The sequence below is a fragment of the Aquarana catesbeiana genome, linkage group LG07 (genome assembly GCF_042186555.1).
Source record: "Aquarana catesbeiana isolate 2022-GZ linkage group LG07, ASM4218655v1, whole genome shotgun sequence".
NCBI lineage: Eukaryota > Metazoa > Chordata > Amphibia > Anura > Ranidae > Aquarana > Aquarana catesbeiana.
The window spans coordinates 313,244,664-313,262,331 of record NC_133330.1 but is presented as its reverse complement, the minus strand read 5'-3'; the positions used below and the strand labels follow the sequence as shown (position 1 = coordinate 313,262,331).

Below are 17,668 nucleotides of genomic sequence, written 5' to 3'. Positions count from 1 at the left end.
CCATCTGGTGGCGTGCCATGCAGGTTTCTAAGTAGAAGAAGATGTGTGCTGCAGAGACTGGAGGACCTGCTCATTTCCCTGCATTTTACTATTGTGAACTTGGGGAATGTCTAATAGCAGCCACTATTTACTATTTTAACTCTTTTGTTGTCAGGTCACACAGCCCAACAGCGCTGACTGAACATTTAACTATTTTAAGTGAGGTCTGCACTCAATAGTAAAGGATCAGCCAATGCTCACAGGGCTAGCAAGAGGTAAACCAGGGCAGTGTGGGCAAAGCAAGAACCAGAGAAGGGGTGGCGGCTTTAGTTCCACTCATTCCCTCATAGGAACACCAATAAATTAGGCTTCAGCCTGGGGTGGAGCTACAAACAGGAAAACTCTGGCGGATTTAACTCAAAACCACAGCACAGATCAGAACGTGACCAAGCGCTATGAGCACTTGGTCCCCTGGAGGATTTAACAGGCATTAGCTGTGGCGATACTTGAACACTCAAGATTTCCTGTCTGGATTAAAATATATACACCAGAAAAGGATAAACTGTTGCTGTAACCTACCCCAAAATATAACTTACATTGTGCTTACCAAAAACCCACTAACCTTTGTGGCTGCGTTTTCCCCCATATTGCAGGAAACTGGTGTACAGAAAATACCATGGAAACATTTTCTTTGCATGCCCCATTACCACTTTTCTATGCTTACCAAGGGCCTCTGTGTAAATGACTTTCCCATAGCTTGCACTAAATTTAGGATCTGTTAGGCTGAAATGTCATGCCCATTAAATGTACAGCACAGAGAAGCATGTTCAATGACTGCAGTGAAAATCCAAATGAAGCATTATGATCACTGCTGCAATCAACTAAAATCGTCATGAGCATTCCGCTACTCAATGAAGCACATGCACTGAATTTTTATCCTAGAAAAACTTAAAATGTAAAACTCCTTAGAATTTAAATGTAAAACCATAAACCCAAATTGTGTGTAAAAATGATGCTACCCATATTAATGAACACATTACAAAATCAAGGTAAAAAAAAAAAATAAATAAAAAAAATTGCAAACACAGACAAGACAACTTACTTGGGTCTGGCTGAGCTGGCTGCTGCTGCCAATGTGGGTATGTGTTGCCCCAGCCCTGAGGGGCGTATTGCGCGGGGGGACCACTTTAAAGATAATGAAAAGCCTTGGTAAATACACCCAATCATAAATAAAGACAACCTAGCAATTCATACAAAAAGGTACTGTTACTTACTGTTGTTGTGGACCTGGAGGCCCTGGGTTATATTGTGGAGGGTTGTATGGTCCCATGGGTGCACCAGGGCCTTGGGGTCCAGGAGGTCCATGAGGTCCAGGTACACCTCCAGGAGGTCCGTGAGGAACTGGAGGCCCTAAAGGATTAACTGGGCCCTGACGAGAGAAGATATTAAAATTAAGAAAATATTCAGCCTTGACTGCGCTGAAAAATCCTCAAAGCTTTATCAAAATAAATAAATAGATAGAGATACTCGAGCCGATTGCACACCCACAAAACGCCTTGCGCTTTGTGAATGGCCCGCCTGCGGAGGGTGGGGGGCCAAATCAAAGTACCCACTCCCCACAAAGGGGGGGGGGGGGGGGGGGGGGGGGCAGGTAAGCGGAGCTTCCCTTTAAGCTTTTGGCCTAATAAAAGGCCATAAATTTCCCAATATTTGAAAGTAGCACAAGTAATCTAATCATCTTGAGACAATAATCCTGCTGCATAGGGGTTAGCAGAAAACATTGATTACAGAGGTTCTAACCTGCCCAAAGCGTTCCATGAACACTGAAAGTGGTATTAAACCCAAACATTTTATATATTTCAGCTTACCACTCACTAAATGTTGTCGATTCTTAGTTTTTTTGTTTTGTTTTTTAGGCTCCCCCTTCCATTTTCACCTAGTGATCCAGCCAGTAACACACTCCCTGTATAAGGTCTCATGCACACTGGATGTTTTTACAGCTGCTTTTTTTGGCTTCAGATTTTTTTTCTACAGTTAAACTCTCCAGCATGTTATCCTATGTGTCCTATGCACACATAGGCTAGAATGCATTAAGGTGAAAAACCTCAAGACTTTACAACTTTAACAAGCAGTTACAGCACACAGCTTTTTCCTTTTGGGATAAAAGGTCTTGCATAAATAAAATCTGACCATTGTGAGCACCTGTCAATGGTAAATTGTTTGTCTCATCCCCGTTATATCTGTAAGAGAGCGCTTGCTCTTTCTAAAAACAGACTTACTGGCCAAATGAAAATAGAAGAAAGCAAGCCTAAGAAAAAAGTAAAACATTTAGTCATCACTAGGACTGAAACAACTAATCGATTAATCGACAACTAATCGATTATGAAAATAGTAATCGATTAATCGGCCAGTAACATAATGGGGTTAAAAAAATAAAATGAGCCCTTTATAGTACAAAAAGAGCAAATAAATCACTACTGTAAATATTACTTTCACCGTTCTACAGTAAAAAAAATGAACCCCTTACAGTAGCGATTTGCTTTTTTTGTACTATAAAGGGCTCATTTTAGTTTCTTTTAACCTCATTATGTTACTAAACGTCTTAGACCTGGTTCACATCTATGTGTTTTTTGGTGCTTTTTGCAGAAACACACTACAGTTCATTTAACATGGTTTCCTATGGGACATGTTCACATCTATGCTTTTTTTCAGCCGCTGCGTATTTGGAAAGGGTCAAGGACCTTTTTTTTTTTTTTTTTTTTAACGCAAAACGGTGCTTTTTAGGTTCAATATACTTCAATGGAGAAGCTGTAGAAAAGCATGTAATGAGTTTTTGCAGCAATTTGTATTTTTTAATCTGCCCTTGGCCAAAAAACAGTATTTCTCTTCTAATAGAATATACAGTATATCTCTGTCTGTTATTCTCACAGGGAATTCAATATTTTGCTCCCTAACCATATAGTTGGTTATTTATGTTTACCACTGTATAGAGATATTTAAGAATAAATTGCCTTTTTTTTAAACTTTACATATTAACTAAATTATACACCACACTTTAAGGTTATTAACCAATTAATCAAAACAATAATCGCCCAACTAATCGATTATGAAAATAAACGTTAGTTGCAGCCCTAGTCATCACATCTAATCATTGGTAAGCTGCAATATGTTTGCTTTTGGGCTTAAAGGAAAAAACGCAATTTTTTTTTGCAGGTAAAAAATAAAATAAAAATGTGCATTTATTATTTTGTGCATTAGAAGCCTAGAAAGAATTGCACCAACGATCATCAGATCACAGACTGTCGGAGTGAGCTGTCTGCCCCGTACATCATACTGCCAGTTTCACACTGACAGGAAGACTCATAGAAAACCACAGGCCGACAGCCGCAAAGGATTTTGTAGTTCATTCATACACACAGTTCTGTGAATAGATGCGGTCTTGTGGGTGGAGCCCGGCACAGCTTTCATAAAGTGGGGAAATTCTCAGAGAGGGGAGCAGCTGGCAGTGGGAACGTTAGATGTTTCACCCCAAGAATGGGTGGCACATGTAACATGTTCCCAAAGGTATACTTATCCTTTAATACTGCTTGAATCTTTTCTTCTTTCTCCATAAGAAAGGAAAGAACAGGCAAAAGTCTCTTTAGGATGTATGCTGCACACCATAAAAATGTCAGTACAACAATCTAAAAACAAGGGCGGATCTCACTATCTGCTGCTTTTCACCAGAAAATCAGGCCATTTGCAACAATGCAGCCATTCTGAACATTATACATACCCCTATTTTTTCTTCAATTAGTTGCCTTGCATAGTCTATCTGTTGTGGAGAGCCACGGACAGTAAACAACTTCATGTTTGGATCTGAATTTGGTGGAGGGTTTCTCTGAAGCTCTATTTTGGCTCCTGATTGTTGGCTTATGTTCTTGATCGTTTCACCGCCTGAAGAATGCAGATCAAAGACAATAAAATTGCAATTGGACTTCAAAGAGCCATTAAATTACATTTACAGACGTCTAATTAAAAGCTAGAACTGACAAACACTACAAGAACTTCTGAAATACACTTTAGCTGTAATTACTAAACAGTATGCTAAAAACAGCTGTCAGCCAGCTAGCGCTACATTACAGTCATTAGCGCTTCTGCCTAGCAGCACTGGGGTCATCGGTTTGAATCCCAACCACGGTACTACCTATCTGGAGTATGCATGTTCTTCCCGTGCCTTCGTTGGTTTCCTTCCACACTCCAAAAACATCCTGGGAGGTTAATTAGCTCCTGTCTAAATTGGCCCCAATATGTATGAATGCAAGTTAGGGACCTTAGATTGTAAGCTTGAGGACAGGGACTGATACGAATGTACAATATATGTGTAAAGCGCTGCGTAAATTGACAGCGCTATACAACTGTAAGCAATCAATACCTTTTCCAATGATGAGCCCAGTTTTTACTGTGGGAACCGCAAAGTTAAATTCCTGCAGACCACCTGGAGGGCCCATATTCCAGTTTCCTTGTCCTCTACCCCTTCCTCTGCCACCTGGACCAGGACCACCAGCATTTCCGGCCTACATGTGGTAAAAGACACATCAAAAGAAAGTTATATGAAAGCAGCGTGAAAAAGTATAACAAATATAAAAAAGGTATAACACTTAAAGCAGAGTTCCACCCAATTTTTAATCTTCCATCCCCGGCGTTGCTGATCACAATGCCATTAATGTTAGTGACGTTTTTTTTTTTTTTTTTTACCTCTTTCTTCAAAGCATATTATCTTTAGGGTTAATAAACAACTTGACTTGTGCCTGTCGCCCCGTTGGCTCCTGGGATACAAGTGTCATCAACCCCAGGCATCCTGCACTTTTAGCTTTGTTCACACAGTGCATGCTTGCTAGCCAGCTGCACTGTATCCCAGAAGAGACTCCAAGCGGGGTTCAGATACCCACACACTCAGAATGGCAGCTTACAGGATCCAGGAAGTAAAAATAGCTCAAGTTTTATGCACACCTATACCATAACTATATTGAACTTTAAAGTTTAGGACTTGCTACACGATCCATAACTGTAAATGAAGCCTGTGACAAACAAAGCAAGCTTCCTTAAAGAGGCTCAGTACACTAAAAAGATAAGGGCCTAAGCAGCAAAAAAAAAAACAAAAACACACACACACCAACTTGCTTGTTACATAAATTATGCATAGACACCCTGTATACAAGTTCCTACTCTCACGTTTGAGAAACTCTAGATTAAGTCTGTTAAAAAGGTTCACCAGTTTAGAAAATGCACCCCGAATACTGCTTATCCAATGTGGTTCATTAAAGGGGTTGTAAAGGTTCGCTTTATTTCCTGCTCTGTGCAAGGGTTTTTCACAGAGCAGAGCTTCCTCTTATGGGGTGCCCCGTCGGTGCTTCTGGCTCCTCCCCTCCATCGGGTGCCCCCCACGGAGAGCAGCTTTCCCTTGGGGCACCTGTGCAGACATGCTTCCAAGTCCCACTGCTGCATCCATTGACACAGACAGCAGGACTCTGCCCTGCCCCCACGTCACTGGATTTGATTGAGAGCAGCAGGAGCCAATGAAGTTTTTACACCACTTTAAGTCAAAACCAAGAAGGAGGTAGACCAACTTCTCACATGAGAGAATAGCATGCACAGGATCAGCATTGGTAGGGGCCGGGAAGTAGAGTCCAAGAAGTGGGTGGAGCTGTATGACAGAAAAGCCTATAGGAAAGCCGTTAGCCAGGATGTGCAGATCTGACAGACAAGTATGAGCATGCTGCTCCATGGAGACGGGAGTTTAGAGATGGCATTAGATGTGCCGAGTCTATAGGGGTGCATGATGGGGTGTGCCGCCCATTACATGCTCCATACTGAAAGCTGTGCTCAAATATACTCCATACAACTAAATCACAGTATTGTACAAAGAACTTCTGTCAATATGACAACAGGGACTTCTAAATTCCATTCAATGAACAGTCACACTTTTGCTAGTCTGGAAGTAAAACAAACCTGGACACTGCGCAGCAAGTCCGTTATGATCTCTGCAGCATGCTGACATCTATCTGGAGGACCTGTGATCTGTGCTATTCTTTCTGGAGTTGAGCCATCATCTGCAAGAGAAAACTTCCATCAGGAAACTCACACCACTTTCTAAAGCAAGTAACTTCTTAAAAGAAAAATACAAACCTGGTTTAAACTGGATTCTGACACCTGCATCACTCTGAATTTTCTTGATCATTTCACCATTCCTGCCGATTACAATTCCAACAGCAAACCGAGGTATGGGTACCTTGAAAACAAACAGGGACTAAATATGGCACCAACAAAGGCTTCCCCGATTTAATCACTGCAGTAAACTGCATTTCTGTCAGCAGAAAATCTTCTATAAACTAGTATATACTGACAACCAGAAATTACCATGAGCTTGCCAAAAGTTTGCTCACTGAGCCTATGGACCCAGGTCACACACAAATCTTGAATTTGCTCAGAGTTTTCAAGTGCTGAAAAATGTGATTTGCTTAACACATGCCTTGAATTTTTATAAGCGGAAGGCATGTACCAGTTCCCTGCAGGATCAGAGATCATAAATACTAGTTTATATGAGATTTTATTTTCAGCCTAGGTTCACACTGTAGCGTTGTCAGACAATGTAAGTTCAGCTGTATGACTGAACTCGCATTGGATTCAGGGGGAAAAGAAAAAAAAAAAAAAGGGAAGGGAAGTGCAGGGACCCCCTCAGAATCAAATTGCATTGCGATCTTTGAACCGATCTGGGGGTGTCCTTAACATTGTATTGACACCTGCAGCGGATTGCAGAGGGTAGTATGAACTGCCTGTGGGAGAGATGCGGTGCGGAACTGGCACTGAAATCGCGCTGGTTCCCGCATTGCTACAGTGTGAACCTAGGCTCAAAATTACTTTGTCAGTGCAAGCACAAATATACCCACTTACATCAATTCCTTCATTCCCGCCTATTCTTGAGCCATAATCATTTCTTTGCTCTCTGAAACCTCCTTGATCACGTATTAATTCTAACACCATATCCTTAGCTTGCTGTAAAACAAAAAAAAATGGTTAAAAGCAATTCACCTTACAGGTTGCTTATCACACTCTGTTTTTATTTAGTACCTGCACTTTATAAGGATCTCCTGTGATTCTTAATGGCTTGTCTGCTCCTGTGTTTTGGGGTCCATCCTGAATCATGACCATCTTAACTCCTGTACGTTCCTGAGATAAAATAAAAAGTAAAAGATAAATCCCTGTACAAAAAAAAAAAAAAAAAAAATAGAAAACCACACACAAATCTACTTTGCTCAGAGGCAGCAGTAAAAATGTATTCATTCATACCTGAAGTTGTTTAATAGTTTCCCCTCCTTTTCCAATGACTAATCCAGCTTTACCAGCCGGAATCATGATTTCCTGAACTGCATTCCCGGGGCCATCTCCATGGTATCCAGGAGAGGGCCTTCCCTTTTCAACAATTTGATCAAGCATTCTCTTTGCAGACCTGAAAATAAAAACACACCACGTGTTAGTAAAGTTGAAGGAAGTTGTAATGCTCAGTTTTCCCAAGTGGAGGAAGTGATTACTTACTGGACAGAATCAGGGGTTCCAGTTAACATGCAGGATCGGTCAGGCATTCCACCACTATCTGCAATGGTAACAGAATAATTTATAAGACCTAAATAAAAACCCTTTTCTTCAAAAAAACACAATACGAATAAACAAGCATGTGTCACAAATTAAAACCAGGTTCAGGTTGTCAACCCCTTAGGCTCCTTTCACATTTGTGCGACATGAAAGTCATGCGATTTTGACGCAACTGGAAGCAATGCCTGTGGAGTCTTGATGTCTATGGACCTCAAGTCGCATCAAAGTCCAACAAAAGTAGTGCAGTGACTACTTTGAAGTCGCTGCAACTTGAAGACAGATACGAATGGTACTTATTGGACATTATGGGGTACGACTTGTCATGCAACTTTACAGTCCCAAGTTGCACAAGTGTGAAAGAGCCCTTAGGCTGCATACCAAGTGTGGTGCAGTTAAAGGATAAGTTCACCTTTGGAACATGTTCCACGTTTCATCCATATATAGGGTGGAACACACAACATGTTCCAGCTGCTGCCGCCTCTGTGCCCCCCCTCCTTCTCTCCGCACAGCCGTATCAAAGTTCTGTGAACTACAAGTATCGTCGGCCTTTGCAGGCGACAGCTTGTAATTCACAGTGAACTGAGGGCGCTCTCATAGTCCACTGATTCCTTCGGCCATTCAATAACTGTCTGCCCATATCTGAGGTACGAGTAGACAGTGTGCAGGATTCAGGCATTGCACCCACGATCTGCTGATAGCGAATGCAATGCCTTCCAGGCTGCAGAGTAAAAAATAAATGCTTTTTTTTTTTTTTCTCAGGGAAATGTGCATTTATTTTTTTTAAAAGGTGAACTTAGCATTTAGGCTGAACCAAATCAGCTTCAAAGCAAGCCAAAAGCTTCAGATGCATGCAGGTATGTTGCTTCATGAAAGAATCACTATCAAAAGTAGATGCTAAAATGCAGCAAGCTGCCATTCTAAATTCTGCATACGGTATGGCGCTTCAGAGACGTCTTTTACAAGAGCTAGCCATGAGTCCCAGAATTTTTAACCACCACTAAAACAGCATGTTACAAGAGTTCGTCATGGGTCAAATACCAGGAAATTTTCTAAAATTTTACTGTTTAGGAACGTGCAAGAGTCACGTCTAGTCACACAAAAGTTTGTTTTCTTTTTAACCGAGTCTCCGTGACCATGTTAGTGTGGAAAGACCAGAGAAAACACTAATCCTGTTCTGAACTCCTAGTCTGAGACTTGTTGGCCATCACCAGGCCTGAAAATCTAAAATGCTTTAGATTTTGTCACTAGCACAGGTATATAGACACTCTCTTCTGCGCTTCCATACTAGTAAGAGCAGAACTTACCTGGAGCAATCTGAATCTTGCAGCCAGAATCCTGCTGAATGCGTGATATCTGTTCACCACCTCTACCAATTACTAAAAATACACAACAAAAAAAAAAAAAAAAACCCACCATTTTGAAACCATGCAAAACAAGGTAAAAGATGTATAAAAAAAAAAAAGTTAACATTAGGCAATACATACTGAATCCAACCATTCCATCTGGAACTTTGTACTCTTCCGTAAGAACGGACCTGAAGAAAAATATTTAGGATTTAATTTCTTTATTTCACTAAACAAGTTTGATTTTATCTCCTCTATCCAATCATTTTTACATGATACGTTGCTAATGTGCTCCCCTCCACCATCTAAAGCATTTACATTTTTGCATCCTCCTCACCCAACCTTTTTTACCCAAGATTAAATGTACTCAAAAAAAACAAAGAGGTGAGGTAAACTGCAGCAAATTGGTTTATGTTGCCATTTTAGTGCTTCCTATTATAAAAAAATGGAAGTTACAGAACTTATTGCTAATCAGATACAAATGTGAATGCCTCCAAGAAAGTCATAATCATTTTCTGTAGTAAAGCCATTCATAGAGAATCAGAACATACTCTTTTGGTAATACATGTTCAGGGGTGGCTACATTCTTTTTTGGGGTGGGGGCACAAGTAAAACAAGGTATGAAATGCTTAATGCAAATGCTAACAATGTTAAATATCATATTTTCAGTAATATCAAGTATTTACAATGTAGTTAAAAGCAATCCATAGCCAACACAGGACATATGGCGGTTACATTGCCAACCTGCAAATTAAAAAAAAAAAAAATACTACTTATATCCAGAGTAAAGCCGGCCATAGACAGCTCAAATCTCAGCTGGTTCAGCAGGAACCAGCCAAGATTGGAACCATGTATGGGGGCAAAGCTGGATCGACTTGGGTACAACCAGCATGTCAGATTTTTCATGATTATTGCCAGCAGCTACAGCCACTAGCAATAATCACTGTGTTCTCCCAGCAGTGACGGCGGGGAGAACACAATAGCTCCGCGGGATGGATTCCCCATCAACGCTGACTGTGTTGATGGGGAAAGCAAGTGATTTTCTTTCCTGTATCCCCTGGTAGCAGGAAATAATATCACACCATCTATGGCTGGCTTAAAGCTACACTTACAATTGAAAGACTATGCAATGCCAAAAAAAGTGAAACACTTAGAGATGCAAATTATGTAGACTATACAAAGCTCCTTTAGCCTATTCACTTTGGGCCAATTTGGCATTCGATTTGACATCTTAAAATCGCATGCCAAAGTGGATACTATTGCCGGCAATGGTACCATCCTAATCGGTGCGACGCCGACTTTGCCGCACCACACTGATTACCAAAAGTAGCTCCTGCACTGCTTTTGGCGTTTTCAGGGGCAATTTTAATAGACATCTGTGCATGAACACACACAGATGTCTGTCAAACTGATATGCCGGTTTGAAATCATGCGAATTCAGCTGAACTCGCACAATTTCAAACCAGCTCTCAGCGTGAACGTGGGCTCAGTGGGTGTTCACGGTCATCCTCAATACTGCCTAAAGGTTGACACCTAACAGCATTGGGCCACCAACATTAAGTGAGCTTTGAGGGTCCTCTGGCTACCTACCCAAATCTATTAAACAAATCTGCAGCAATAGCTAATGTGCCCTGATAGGAGCTGAACCAATTCAGCAGGCAACCGTAAGAATAATCAGTATGAGAAAGTGTGAGGGCTTAACCCACCCAAGGATCACCACACGTTTGTGGAATTAACATTAAGAGTTACTAAAACTATGTAATATTTGGACCGAATTAAACTAACCAATCAATCTGTATCCAACCAGACAGGTCTTTGCGCTACCAAGTGGTCGGTAGAGCTAAAGGAGATTTCAAAGATTGTAGTGTGTGGTAAAGTTCTTTATATAAAAAAAAAAAAAAAAAAAAACCTTCACTCTTCCAATCAACATTAACTATTTTTAAAGATTTTTAAAGTGGTTGTAAACCCTTACAGACCACTATGACCTACAGGTAAGCCTAGATTAAGGCTTACCTGTAGGTCCAAGAAATATCTCCTAAACCTACACGGTTTAGGAGATATTTGCAAAAAGACAGGCACCGCTGTCTACGGCGCAGGCGCACTGAGCATGCTGCTGCTAACGGCGATATGCCGTTAGTGGCGGCTCCCATGCGCATGCGCGACGTCATCGCGGCTCCAGCCAAAAGATGGACGCTCCGTAGCAGAGGGAACAGCAGTGACATCGCAGGCTCCTATGTCAGGTAAGTGACACATAATGGGCTACTATGCGATGCATAGTAGCCCATTATGCTTTACCTTTGCAGGGAGAGGAAGTAAACTCATCAGGGTTTACTTCCTCTTTAATCCTTTTGCTGCCAACATTATTAAGTAGATAGAAAGGTATATTATATTTACTTGTTTTAAAAACTTTTTTTTTAACATTTCTTCAGTTACTTCCTGGTTTCCAGGCCTAGAAAAAAGGTCATACATCCCAGGAGTCTTCAGGAAGGGGTTATCTCAGCTAAGCACACCCTCCTGCCTACATGATTGAGCTAGGGGCAGATGGATTCCAGGAAGTAAATGCTACATGAATCCTCTACCCTTACTCAAGATGGCCAAGACTAAAAACGCTAGAGGGAGACGTTTTCACGTGATTTTTCTGCGAAATAAAGCATGGAGATATGGTTCGCTTTGAATATTAAAAATGAATTAAAACATTTTTTGTTTGTGGTGCTCAGATCCAGTGTTTTTCTACTTTAACACAGGTGGTAAACAATTATGCCAAACAGCACAAACAATATACAAAGCTAGAGTTCACACAATACGTACCTCTGTTGTTGATGCATAGGAGGCCCTGAAGGTTGAAACGCTTGAAGAAAAAAAAAATAAAATATGTAAATTTGTATTTGTGATAGTATGTACTAAAAGGATTGAAAAACTAAACAAGCAGGTTCATACAGCACTTACAGTCATTTGTTGGAGCTACTTTCTTTGCCTCTGGCTGATCTAAAATAAATGAAGTAAAAAAAAAAAAAAAAAATTTTTACCATCCAGCAACTAACTCCATTCTCATATCCCCATTAGGGCACTGCCTCTTCAATTTAAATCTAGGCCTGCTAACTACACCGCTGTCAAGAATGCTAAAGAAACATCGAGACAGATCCAACAACCCAGGAAATAAATAAATAAAAGAAAACAGGTCTTTCCTCAACTCCTCCCTGTTGGCTCTAGTAAAAATCTAACATCTGAGGCACTACATTGGCTTCCCGATCAGGTGATCACTGACTGGCTGTCACGGTAATCATGTGCCTGTCCTGTTGGCTACCAATCGTATGCTATGTAAGCAGGAACTAGACAGCATGCATGGTCACAGGGCTAGGGACCCGCAATTGAGAAGGCAAAAAAAAAGTCATAGTTTATATGACAAAATAATAAATATATTTTTCAGTTTTGGATACAGTGGAGGGGGATTAGAACATCTGTCAATCTTTATTGCTGGCTGTGTCACCGTTAGGATCACTCTCTCAATATGATCATCATTAAAAGTGAAAGTTTAAGAAACTCCCCAGAAAAGTAAGAGGGGAAATCTTCCAATGGGGACACTAGATCTGGGGGTCCCCAAGGAATTCCCTTAATTTGCAGGGATTTCTTCTCACTTCTTGGTTGGCTATGCATAGGACAGGAAGCGAAAGCTCTGCAATGGGACACAGACAGCGTGAAAAATAATCTGACAGGGGTCATAACCCTCCCTTAATTGATCAAAAATAAATGCCTAAGTTCTACTCTAAGTAGGTTTAGGTCATTATGTAGGAGAAAGCAGCAAAAAAACAAAACAAAAGTTACACCATTGTAATTTAGAAGAGAAGGCCCAAAGATTTTTAGGCCACAGGAGTTCACTTACTTGCGGTCTCCTGTTACCCAGAACCAATCGATAGCAGACCAACATATATTGTCTGCTGACGTCAGACCCGCTCAAGGTTCTGGAAGGATCCCGACCACTTTGTCAGGATCCACCAAGCTGCCTGACAGCTGGCTCTCAGTGCATGGGCCGAAAACATCCGCGCCCGCCCCCATTCCAGTGAGTGTTGGAGGGACCACAGCAGAGAGTGGTGACTAAAGTTATTGCTCTCTGCTCAGAGCCGACTGAGAACAGAGCGATCAGTGGTCAATGCACATGGGCTTAGAGCCGGCAGGGGACAGCTGCAGCATCAGACCAATGCTGTAGCCTGGAGGTGAGTACATTTTCTTTTTTTAAGAACCCCAAACTTCTCAACTATGCTTCCCTTTACTTGCATTCAAAATATCAGTTGACACAACTTTGCATTCACTTACATAAAATATATATAGTTCTACCAAATAAATTGATCACATTCTTGCTTTTTTGTTTGACATAAACAAGCACACATAAGCATGATATGGATGACCATATGTAACAATTTAACACTAATCCAATTTATATAAAGTGTACAATAACACATTCTCAGTGGTAAATGAGGCTCAAAAGGTCAGAAACTAAATCATTGCTCACTTATCTCTAGCACAACTAAACTTTTTTACCAGCTTAAATATTTATAAACAAAATTAGGATTTTTTTTAGTAGCATTCTAACATTGGTTACTTTTAAAAAAAACTTTACCAAAAAAAAAAAAAAACACACAAACCTCCATCATCTAATGGTCTCTTCTGCCCTGTAAAGTTATAATCATTTGAATTCATAGGTTGTGGTGGTGCATCTCCTCCTATTTTTGCAGCAATCTGAAATAAAGGAATAAAAAAACGTTAAAATGTGTTTAGAAACATTCTTCACTGTTGTAGTAGCTCAGTGCTGCTGCAATAGAGGCGTCAGCAACCCATACATGTATTTGGATCGGAGAGTGTTCACTCTTGTATTAGTGGTGGCAAGCTGAAACGAGAGCGATTATCTTTGCAAAGTCTTAGCATGTGTTTTAGGTGTGCTGCACACATGTGTTCAAGTTGCATCAGACAACGCCCCCTCAGGAGGAGGTTTTTTTTTTTTTTACAATGTTAAAATAGAAAATAATTACTTTTGACAATTTCCAACTAGTCCCTAAACCTGCTGATTTGACGATTTGCAACTAGTCCTTAAAATGCCAAAGGTCCACTTCAATAGAAGTTAATGGAGGTGGTTGCAATGACGGCCCAGCTCTGTAGGCAGTGTTATTTTTGCTTTACTGTGTGTACACCTCCATCTCCTCCCTGTAATGGGAATTGTAAGTGGCCTTGAAAGGCGATCAGGAAGTGTTAAAAAAAATAAATAAAATAAAATACCACAAATCACCTATTTTAACACTCGTGTTTACAAGGCTTTAGCTTCTAAACACAGGAGAAAGTGATCAGGGTAGTTTGGGGAAAAATTCTCAGGGGTTGAAATAAAACACAGCGGTATGTTATATGGATTTCAATGTCATAATTTACACTACTGCATTCCAGTAAAAAAAAGCAGAACGTGCTGCATCTGTACCGTACTGGAACGCAGTAAATCGCATTGGACCCCAGTACAGTGATTGTCAGTTCACACCATAGAAACGCAGTCCCAATGCTTTTCTGCATGCGCGCTTTTGATGCAGTCCAGTGCATTTTCTCCTGTTTCTTAACCTTACAAACGTGTTCCAGTGCAGGAAAAATGCAGCATGTTCTACTTTTTTTTACTGGTCTGAACTATGTCATTAGAAACCATATAACCTAACATCAATGCATTTTTGATGCAGGGCAAAAAAAAAAACGCACTAGACTGCATGTAGTGTGAACTGGCCCTGAAAAAATAAATACAGTCAAGGCCGATTCAAACCACATGCAGTTCAGTGCGTTTTTCTGCATTAGGCCTCATGGACACTGCTGCTAATAAACGGACATTGAGGAGCAGTTGGGCATTTTTTTTCCAACTCCTCCTGAACTCTCCTCTGTTATCTTATCAGTACATGTACACTATAGGCAGTTGCGTTCAGAGGATTTTTTTTTGGAAAGCAAAAAAAAAAAAAATGAGTTCAGAAGCTGGGTTTAGAGGCATGTCAAGCGCCAAATGCTTCTAAACGCGGTAATTTGCATTTAGCCACGTTTCCTTTACAGCCGTTTTTCATTTTTGGCTATTTTGAAAAAAAAAAAAAAATTTTTTTTTTACGCTTCTAAAACGCAAACACGGCAAAATGCCGCTAAATGCGGCATACCAGACATTTTAAACGTGGGTTACTATCTGTCAAGTTAAAGAGGAAGTAAAGCCTGGTGGGTGTTACTTCCTCTTTATTTCCCTGCAAAGGTAAAGCATAATGGGCTACTGTGCATCGCAGAGTAGCCCATTATGTGTCACTTACCTGAAACCAAAGCCCGCGATGTCACTGCTGTCCCCACTAGCAGTGAGCGTCCATCACTCCCGCGCATGTGACAAAAAGCCGGCAGTCGCGGCACGATCCTCTAGAAACGGCGGCGCGTGAGCCGTAGACATCGGCGTTTGCCTTTTTTTGCAAATATATCCTAAACCGTGGTGGTTTGGGAGATATTTCGAGCACCTACAAGGTAAGCCTTAATCTAGGATTATCTGTAGGTGAAAGTGGTTGGTAAAGAGTTCACAACCACTTTAAATCGTTCAGGAGCGGTTGTAAAAACGCCCCGTGTACATGAAAAGCCTTTAAATAAAAAAAAAAAATGCATGAAAAGTAGACTGTTGCATGGCTTTCAATGGCATAGTTCACACCGGTGCTTGCAATTCCAGAAAAACAAAAGTAGAACAGGCTGAAATGAAACATTTCCTGCACTGGAACGCAGTAAAAAGCATCAAAAACACATGGAGAAGGGAGGGTTGTATGGATTTCAATTGCATAATTTACGCCAAGTGTGTTCCAGTAAAGATTTAAAAAAAAAAAAAAAAAAGTTGAACATGATGCATTTTGCAGTGTTCCAGTAGTTTAGTGCAAGAAAAATGCAGCATGTTCATCTTCTTCCCCCCCCTTTTTTTTTTTCTTTCTGGAACTGCAAGCAACTGGTGTGACCTGTCTTTGGGAACCCATATAACCTACTATCCACGCGTTTCTGATGCAGTCCAGTGCATTTCTTTCTTAACCTAACATAAGAACATGTGTGTTTTTGCTGCATTAAACTACTGGAACGCTGCAAAATGTAGCAAAAAACACGTTGTTAGGTTAAGAAAAAAAATGCACTGGACTGCATCGGAAACGCATGCATAGTAGGTTAGATGGGTTCCCAAAGACAGTTCACACCAGTTGCTTGCAGTTCCAGAAAGAAAAAAAAAAAAAAAAAAAAGGGGGGGAAGAAGATGAACATGCTGCATTTTTCCTGCATTGGATTGCTGTAAAACGCACGGGAACACACGTCCTTATGTAAGGTTACGAGAAAAAAAAAAAAAAAAACGCACTGGAACACGTCAAAAACAGGCATGCACAAAAAAGATCAAAAATGCACCGGAGTGCGTTTAAAAGAAAAACCACACAACCAGAAAACACATCCGGGAACGGATCTGGAGTCTGCGTGTGTTTATGGTGTGAAGCGGCCCCTTAAACCGAGGAGGAAACCATTTGTTGTTCTTTAAAAATAAAGAAACAAAAAGGGGGAGCAGAATTCGTATGAAAAGGGGCCTTATAAGTAAATCAACTCCCCTCTCTAGAACGATCGTACGATTTTTTTTTTCTCGGATAGATTGTACACAACTTTCCAAACAATTCCAACCGAAAAAAAATTCCCCAGAAAAAATTAAAAAAGGGAAACTCCCAAAAATTCTCATATGGGAATCAAACGAACGACTTTTGCTGATAAATCTACGAAAGATCGGGGCGCGATCACAACAAATAATAATAATAATAATAATAAAATCCTTTGTGGGAGGAGAATTTTTGTACATTAATTTTCCCTCCTCGGCCCCAACTTGCAGGGAAATGAGGAAGAAATCTCGATCGTTCGTCCTTCTCATGCAGGAAGAGGAGACGGAAGGATCGGATTGTAGAGTGTGTGGCCATGAGGTAGAAGGATTGGGAGTTTCCTGAGGTGATGTGGAGATGGAGGGAATTCTAGGAGAGGAGATCTCACACTGTAGGAGAGGAGATCTCTCTCACACACACGGTCGGGTAGTACATCGGAGAGATGTGAGAAGAATTCCATAGAAAGTCTCCTCAGATGAGGCCGCTGCGGCCTACTCCGTCCTCCCCGCCTCACGTTCCCCGGGCCTCCCCTCCCCCGTGTCCCTCTCCTCCTCCTCACCTGTCTCGCCCTCTGCAGCGCGTCCAAGAAGGCGTCGTTGACCCCCCCGGCGTTCCCGGCGTTGGGTGGAGGGACGGTGGAGTAGTCGCTCATGTCCGTTCTTTCTTTCTCAGCGTTGCGTGTTGTGCGGAGTTGACGGAGAGCGGCCGCGCAGTGTGAGGGGAAGAGAGAAAATGGCGCCCGAACTCCCTCGCGCTGTGGCGGTAACCCCGTGTCGCCGAGTCTCGCGAGAGGTGAAACGCCAAGCCTCTTGGATGGCCGAAGGTCTCGCGGGAGCTGGAAGCGGCCGAGCCCCTGTGCTGATCTCGCGAGAGTTAGTTGCTGTTAGTGTGTGAGAGAGAGGCGCGCGTGATGTTCTCTCCGCCTTGTTCTGAGGAGAATGTGGTGTGTGCGCGTGTGTGGGGGGAGCGCCTAGGAGACAAGATGGCGGCGCCCTGCTGAGGGGAGGGGAGGGGCGGTGTCCTTGGGAGGCGTTCAGTTACACAGAGGGGGAGGGGACTGTGTATGTT

At 41.6% G+C, this 17,668-nt stretch overlaps 1 protein-coding gene across 7 annotated transcripts in view; it reads right to left on the bottom strand.

The window, feature by feature from the left end:
* The window catches only part of FUBP1 (far upstream element binding protein 1), a 124,736-nt gene extending 107,272 nt beyond the window's left edge, over positions 1–17,464 (bottom strand). For 2 of the 7 annotated variants that reach the window (XM_073593701.1, XM_073593706.1), the window contains exons 1-16: positions 17,160–17,448; positions 13,595–13,688; positions 11,901–11,939; positions 11,763–11,802; positions 9,096–9,145; positions 8,916–8,987; positions 7,555–7,612; positions 7,309–7,468; positions 7,090–7,188; positions 6,913–7,014; positions 6,148–6,250; positions 5,971–6,071; positions 4,394–4,535; positions 3,755–3,915; positions 1,254–1,408; positions 1,082–1,164 (exon numbers count right to left, since the gene is read on the bottom strand). In XM_073593701.1, the coding sequence (XP_073449802.1) occupies positions 1,082–1,164; positions 1,254–1,408; positions 3,755–3,915; positions 4,394–4,535; positions 5,971–6,071; positions 6,148–6,250; positions 6,913–7,014; positions 7,090–7,188; positions 7,309–7,468; positions 7,555–7,612; positions 8,916–8,987; positions 9,096–9,145; positions 11,763–11,802; positions 11,901–11,939; positions 13,595–13,688; positions 17,160–17,252 (1,552 nt within the window). In that variant the 5' untranslated portion in view covers positions 17,253–17,448. Of the gene's footprint in view, positions 1–1,081; positions 1,165–1,253; positions 1,409–3,754; positions 3,916–4,393; positions 4,536–5,970; positions 6,072–6,147; positions 6,251–6,912; positions 7,015–7,089; positions 7,189–7,308; positions 7,469–7,554; positions 7,613–8,915; positions 8,988–9,095; positions 9,146–11,762; positions 11,803–11,900; positions 11,940–13,594; positions 13,689–17,159 lie in introns of all 7 variants that reach the window. The other 5 variants (XM_073593705.1, XM_073593707.1, XM_073593702.1 and 2 more) reach the window with 5 other exon arrangements.
* Positions 17,465–17,668: the final 204 nt, after the last annotated feature.